At 35.6% G+C, this 7,926-nt stretch overlaps 1 protein-coding gene across 1 annotated transcript; it reads right to left on the bottom strand.

Annotated features, from left to right (window-relative positions):
• Positions 1–331: 331 nt before the first annotated feature.
• On the bottom strand, positions 332–1,862 carry LOC112701041 (uncharacterized). Its single transcript, XM_025751842.1, has 2 exons — positions 1,546–1,862; positions 332–1,427 (listed from the first exon to the last, which is right to left on the bottom strand). Exons 1-2 carry the CDS (start codon positions 1,860–1,862, stop codon positions 332–334), a joined length of 1,413 nt encoding a protein of 470 aa, XP_025607627.1.
• Between the last annotated feature and the right edge of the window lie 6,064 nt (positions 1,863–7,926).

The raw sequence follows: 7,926 nt of genomic DNA, 5'->3' as shown, positions 1-7,926 counted from the left end.
CACACTTCTTGAGATTAGTATATAGTTTTTGCTCTCGAAGTACTACAAATACTTGACTTAGGTGGACTAGGTGTTCATCATGATCCTTACTATATATTAAGATGTCATCAAAGTAAACAACAACAAATTTTCCAATAAAAGGTCGGAATACTTGGTTCATCAAGCGCATGAAGGTGCTTGGTGCATTAGAGAGGCCAAATGGCATAACAGTCCATTCGTACAATCTATCTCGTTTCTTGAAAGCTGTCTTCCATTCATCACCATGCCTCATACGGATTTGATGATAGCCACTCCTTAAGTCAATTTTAGAGAAGATAACAGCACCATGTAATTAATCTAGCAGATCATCAAGTTGGGGAATAGGGAACCTATACTTGATGGTGATCTTGTTCACAGCACGACTGTCAATGCACATACGCCACGAACCATCTTTCTTTGGAACTAGCAGAGCAGGAACAGCGCAAAGACTAGAGCTTTTTCTGACTAGGCCTTTGTCTAGGAGATGTTTTACTTGGCGTTGCAACTCGCCATGCTCCTTAGGACTCATACGATATGCTGGCTTGTTTGGGATCACCGAACCAGGGACAAAATCAATGGCATGTTGAATATCTCGCATTGGTGGTAACCCGTTAGGGATCTCCACAGGGACTACATCAGAAAATTCTTCAATTAAAGGCTTGACATCCTCATGCACGGACAAGGTCTCTTTGTTCTCCTCACAAATCAGTAAAAAACACATGAAGTTGAACTTTCGATGAGTTTTGTTAAGGTCTGACCTTGTGATTAAGGACGGCTCAACTTTCTTCTCGTACTCATCAGGTCTTAGTGGAGTCAACACAATCTTCACTCCATCCTTGAAAAAGGAATACGTATTCTTGAATCCGTCGTGGATAGCACAACGATCATATTGCCACGGACGTCCTAGCAACAAGTGACATACGTGCATTGGGATGACATCACACCATACGTCGTCTGTATATTTACTCCCAATTGAGAATTGAACGCAACATCGCCTTGTTACTTTGACTTCATTCCCTTTTTTCAGCCACTGCAATTTATAAGGGTTAGGATGTTCCTCAGTTGGAATCTTTAGCTTCTCCACCATGTAAGCCGCAACAACATTCTCACAACTTCTGGAGTCAATGATGACCTTGCATATTTTTCCTTGGGCAATGCACCGTGTGTGGAAAATGTTATGGCGGATCCATCCTTCATCTTTAGTTAGCATGGCAATGTTCAAAATGCGGCAAACCATCAAAGCTTCACCACAATCGGCGGGAACCTCCTCTTCAGCATCATAGTCAATATCATCCTCCTTCTTGAACTCTTCACTTGCCTCTTCATGGTCTTCTTCTTCAATTAGAGTGATAACTCTTCGATTTGGGCAATCAGCAGCAATATGCCCAAATCCTTGGCACTTGAAACACCTTTTGTTGGATTCAGTAGAGCAAGAAGAGTTGTGCTCCTTATTGGCTTGTGAACTTTTCAAATGTCTCACCTTAGAGGATTGTTGAGGAGTCCACTTCTGCTTTGGAAAAGATTAACCACCCCCTCTCTTTTGAGAAGCGATTGTTCTCCTGTGTTATTTGCCTTTCAACCTTCAACGCTAGTCTTATAACATCATCCAACGTCCAAAATGGTTGTAGTTGGACAATGTTTGCAATGTCCTCATTAAGCCCTCCGAGGTAGCGAGCAACAGTTTGTTCTTCAGGCTCTTGAATGTCACACTTCATAAGAAGCTCTTCAAACTCCATAGTGTATTCCTCCACGGTCAATGATTTTTGTTTCAAATTGTGAAATTTGATGAAAACTTCTTGCACGTAGTGCTCTGAAAGGAACTTTTTCCTTAGTTCACGGCACATTTTATCCCATGTCTTTATCTTGCTCCGTCCTTCTCTTTTTCGCTGACGCTTGAGATTCTCCCACCATACTGATGCGCGCTTCTTTAACTTGATCGCCACAAGCTTCACACGCTTGTCATTTGGAATGTCTTTTAACTCGAATACTTTTTTCACTGTGCAAAGTCAATCGATGAAATCATCAGGTTGGAGCCTCCCTTCAAACTCAGGAATATCAACTTTGATTCCTAAGTCTTTAGCTTTGTGAGTCGTATTGTGCCGTGCTCTTTGCGTCAAAAAATCTTCAGATGAGGAAAAATAATGAAATGAATTTTCATTATCCTCTTCACTAGAAGGACTGTCTTCAGTCTGGTTTCCATGATTATGTTGAGCAGCTTCATATTTTGCAAGTTGCTCTTACAACTCCTTAACTTGGCATCGTAATTTCTCCACTTCAATTTCTTGAATGGTTCTACGCTTCGGAGCCATCTTTTACTATGCAATGAAACTTATGCTTTGATGTTGTGATGCACAATGATGATAACGATGAAAATGAACAAAGATAATCACCAACAGAAATGGCACCCAAAGAAGAGAAAAGAACGGTATTATCCGGAACTTCGCAACAGACAATCCGAACTGACGCCGGGATGTCCGCTTGGGCCACCAATCTTAGCGAGGTTAACAACCCCACTATGGTGAAAGTAGCCAAGAACCTACCTTGGTTGGCTAAGCCAAGGATGTACCTCTTACTCTCAAAGAGTTTAGAGAAAAATAAGCACATAGCTTATTTAAATATATACTCAATCAATTCAACTCTGATGAATAAAAGGGGTACATACGCATATTTATACTAGTAGGAGAGGGGGAGCCTTCATGACTCGGGCGATATGGGACTAACTCATAACACAATATAATAATATATGCTAAACTAGACTACCTTAATTAATATTTTTAATTACCTAATAGATGCTCCGGCATCAAACTCTCTCCACAATAAGTTTAAGCCATCTTTTTTTTACTAATAATGCCACATCAGCAATTCTAATGACTTGGTAAAAGATGAAAATCAATCAATCACTATTTAATAAAATAAAATATTTAAAAAAATTAAAACAAAAAAATCTTATCTATTATTATTCAATTGAACATCAAGTACTAATTAAATGCAATAAACATACATTAGAAGTGCCATAATAATAATTATAAAAAAATTTCAGTTATAAATATTCAAATTTTACAACTTATACATATTAAGATTCTTACTATTTTTCATTTCTTAATCTCTCTTACTAATTGTAAAAGATTTCTTAAATTTAATATAACATTTTTATTTACAAACAAACAAAAAACGTAAGAAAAGACAAAGTGTAGCAATCAATGCAAAACGAAAAATGAAAAAAAAATGAAAATACAGTTTTATATAACTCTAATATAAATAACCTATGTCTTATAATATATAAAAGTTGATACCAACTCTTTTTACGATGAGTTTAAGGCATCTTTTCTTTGTTAATGATGCCACATCAGCAATTCTAATAATTTGGCAAAAAATGAAAATCAACAAATCACTATTTAGTAAAATAAAATATTTTAAAAAATTAAAACAAAAAACTCTTATTTATTATTATTCAATTGAAACATCAAGTACTAATTAAATGCAATAAGCATACATTAAAAATGCCATAATAATAATTATAAAAAATTTTAATTACAAATATTTAAATTTTACAACTTATACATATTAAAACTCTTACTATTCTTCATTTCTTAATCTCTCATACTAATTGTAAAAGATTTTTAAATTTAATATAACATTTTTATTTACAAACAAACAAAAAACGTAAGAAAAGAAAAAGCGTAGTAATTAATGCAAAACAAAAAATGAAAAAAAATAATAAAAATGCAGTTTTATATAACTCTAATATAAATAACTTATGTCTTTTTTAAAAATAAATAAATTTAAAATCTATTTATAATATGTTCTCTAACATATTTTTAATATAACATTTATTAAAATATACTATATAGTATAAATAATCTACCTCTTCACGTATTGTGCGGGTCTCATTCTAGTCTTATATTATTGTTAGTGACCTTAGCTATTAAAAAAAAAAACAGAAAATTGCAGGTCTCCGGTACTATCAGAAATTCTTATTTTCTATTGTCAATTTTCCAAAATGTCGGAGATGATAAAAAATAATAGGGTGAAAAATAAAATAACATTGAAAAATAAAAAATAGAAGATTTACTCATGATGAATTTTTAATTTGCAACAACAAATTTTTATTATAGATAAAAAATTTTGCGTATGATAAACAATTAAAGAAAAAGATATATTTACAAAAAAGTAATAAATAAAAAAATAATTTAAAGATATTATTGAGTTAGGAAAATTTATGATGAGCAAACATTGTTAAAGGTATTTTTAAGTATTTAATTATTTTTAATTGTTTGTTTGATAAATTTGATTAAGTGTGCAGGAAAATAATTTAATGGACCAAAACTAAATAAATTTATTTTAATTAATAAACAAATTCAGCCTTGTACCAATGTGATTCAAATCAAGTGGTTGAATGTTAAAGAGAGAAAGAAATCCAAAGAGATTCAAATCCTTCAAAATCCATGATAAATTAGAGAAAGAAATCAAAGGCCACAAGCTCCATATGGTGATCACAAAAAGTATTCACTTTCTCATATATATTGGTAAGTGTAACTCCAAATTTAATTCAATTTAATTTTCTTGAAAAGCTTCCATCGAAAGTTTCTCTCTTCTCTCTCCTCTCTCTTACTTTGGTCAAATCATTCATTCACCAAAGAAAAAAAAGAAGAAAATAAAATGCTCAGATATTAGATTATGGGTTATGGCAAAAAGATTTTTGTTAAATCTAAACAAAGCAAATGGGTTACATGGTGGCTAGTCTCTTCCTCTATCGGTTAATGCAACACAAAAAGTTTATTTTCTCTTTTCTGCTACAAATAAGAGGAAAGATTTAGAGTCTCATAGAAGAAACAAAATGGAAAACATGAAGCCTACTTGGTTCAAAAGCACATCAAAAATCATAATCAAAACTTGGGGTTAAAGTTAAGTTCAAGGGTTAAGATTGAAGAAGTTTGAAGAAAAAGGACGAGAGAAGAGGTGAGCTTGCATGCATCAGCCTCGGTCCTCTCAATCCTCTCTGATGAAGTCGCCACTACTCTGATGTTGGAAAAAAAGATAGTGCTAGGGTTGAACGTGACTCAACCTTGGAAACCTCACTCTTTTATATCAAGGGTGAATGGCCAAGGGATGAAGGTAAGGAGTGAGAGCATACGTTTAGATTCTCATAGCTCTTTGAGCTGTTTATTCTTCTCTTTCATGGTTTTCATTGAATATTTATTTTTCTCAATTTAGTCTGTTTGTGTTTCATTGGTAAAAAGCAAAATGTGAGGTTTTGTAAGAAAAAGCCAATGAGTGAAAAAAGGCAGAGAGTTAAACACTGAAAAAAGACCATAGTTATCTCAGAAATTCTTTGAATGTATTTCTGTTTTGTTGTCATGATTCCGAGGGGATTTTCTTGTAAGTTGGGTTAGCACTTTTCAGTTGAAAGTTAGCGTGAGTCCTAGTTCCTTACAAGTTGGATTAGCACTTTGCTGTTGAAAGCTAGATTGAGGTCTAGTCAAGTTCAGATTGGGTTTAGAATCTAGATTTGTTCCAAATAGGATTGGGTAGATCCTAGAGAAGAATTGATGTTTGTAATTTTGTAAAAGATAGTGAAATTTTGTCATTATTGTGATGTGGACTGGATGTAGACTACAATGAACCTAGTAGCTGAACCAGGTTATATCTGGTGTCAATTCTTCTTCTCTGCTTCTTTTCTGTTTTTGGTTATCAGGAGACAAAATGAAAAATATCTCTCAACTTTTTATGAGACAAAAGTGAAAATATCTTTTGAAGTTTGTTGAAAAATATTCTGCGAAAAAGGTGGCTAAGATTCAACTACCCCCTTCTTTTAGCCACTGATTACCATCAATTGGTATCAGAGCTTGGTCTCAAAGAGATTAAGTTTCACAGCTTGAAGAAAAGATCCTGATGGCAGACAACATAGATTTCAACACAGTGGCTTATTCTCTGACAGAAGAACAGTCCAACAACAGACCTCCATCCTTTAATAGAAAAAACTACAACTATTGAACAGAATGGAATGAAGATAAAAAAAAGGTGAAACTAAATAAGGCTGTCAACATGTTGAATATAAGACCCCGGATTTTGAAAAGCTATTGATAAATTATTTATAATTTATTATACTTAATTAAGATTATAATTTTTAGAGATTTTCGTATACAATGGAGTAATTCTTATTTATAATTTAGAGTTCTTGTAATTGAAAAATAATAAATATTTTTATGTTTTAATTTTTAATATCTAGATTTTTAACCTTATTTTATAATAAAAGAGAGTTAATTTACTTATCTCAAACTTTTATTAAATTAGTATTTGAATGAAAATAATTTACAAATTGTAATTGGAAGGTATTTTAAAGATGAAAATTTTATATTTAAATTGGTTTTTGATTATTACTTTATCTCTTTAATTATTTTATGAAATTACACTACTAACCCTATTTCTAATAAAAATACCTAAACTACCCCACACCACACCACCCCAAACCCTAACACTACACTCATCTCTCTCACCCAATCCCCTACCCACGGCTCACACACTCAGCACACACCTCACTCACTTTTCCTCACCGACACACAAGACACGATTTTGTGAGTGGAAGCAAGAAAGAAGAAAAGAAAGAAAGGGAAGAGAGAAGAGGGAGATCCGGAAGGGGAGAAGAGGAAGGACGGTGCCACGGCGCGGCATGCCGTATTGCACCAAGGAGAATGAGAGCGCGAAGAACGGAGAAGAGAGAGAGGGGGCCGCGTTGCTGCTGCCGACAGAGCCGCGAAGAGAGGGAGTTGCGTCTGCCGTCGTCCACGCGGGGCTCGTGCTGCCGCGGTCGCCCCTCGCCGTGAAGCCCGTCGCCGCCGCTGCTGTACCCACGCCATCATCGTTCCCGTCGTGGAGTCATCGCCGTCACTTATGGCAGAGCCAAAGAGAGAGAGCTCGGGAGTAGAGGAGAGAGAGAGATCTGAGGCTGAGCTACGATACAACCACCGCGCCCAGCCGAAGTACCATTTATACAAATAAAAATTTCCCTCGTTACAAGATTTCTTCTTCATATAGATAGATATAGGATCTATGGAGCAATTACTTAGAAGTACATTTTTTGAAATAGCCCTTCCTATCTGATAGAAAAGGATCCCATGATCCTGAACCGATCTTACCTGGGATCGCAAATCTCGTCGCCTTTGTCGAAACTGCCACCGTTACTGCCAGCTTCCATCTCCGTCGTGGTTGATTATGGATGAGAGGGGACAAAGCTGCCTTTGCCACCGGAGAACACTCTGCCGATAAAGGTTTTAAGTTGGTTCTCTTTTCTGCTGAATTTTTGGAAACTTCGTTGTCGCTGCATGTTGTTCAGGTCGCCACTGCCGCTTGAGGTGGCTGCCGCCGAACCGGTTTGGAGACCGCCGCTGTTTCAGTTTAGCCATTCTTCCTTTGTCTTGGTAAGCGTTTTTGGTTCGAGAAGCCTTTTTGTCACTATTCTATTAATTTATGCTGAGGTGTTGCGGTGTTGTCTGTCGTAGGGTTGTGTATCGATGCTTGCATGTCGTGCTTGGAGTTCGCAGCTGCTTCGTTTTGTTATTTCAGTAAGTATTTTTGTTTCGAGAATCCTTGCGTTAAGGTTCTGTTCCGTGTAATAAAGTATTTGCGAATGTTAATGGTTTTAGAAGTTAGAAATCGAGTTTGCATGTGGCGTTTCGAGAAACGACCTCGCATGATCATCTTCAAAGTACCCATGCGGCCTTTTTTGATATTCATAGGCAGATTCAACCATCTCTAAATTAGCCGAAGCCTTGCCCTTGATCTCGATAACCTCAACAGGTTTAACCTTTGCTTTCCCTCTTTTACGTTTACCTTTTCGATTCATCTCGGATTGAAATGCAGCAGCACTAGTATCCTTATCAGCGTTAGTAGTCGAGCCTTTCTTTTCAT

The sequence above is a fragment of the Arachis hypogaea genome, chromosome 7 (assembly GCF_003086295.3).
Source record: "Arachis hypogaea cultivar Tifrunner chromosome 7, arahy.Tifrunner.gnm2.J5K5, whole genome shotgun sequence".
NCBI lineage: Eukaryota > Viridiplantae > Streptophyta > Magnoliopsida > Fabales > Fabaceae > Arachis > Arachis hypogaea.
Note: the sequence above shows the minus strand (reverse complement) of the source record. Positions and strands in the feature narration are given on the sequence as shown.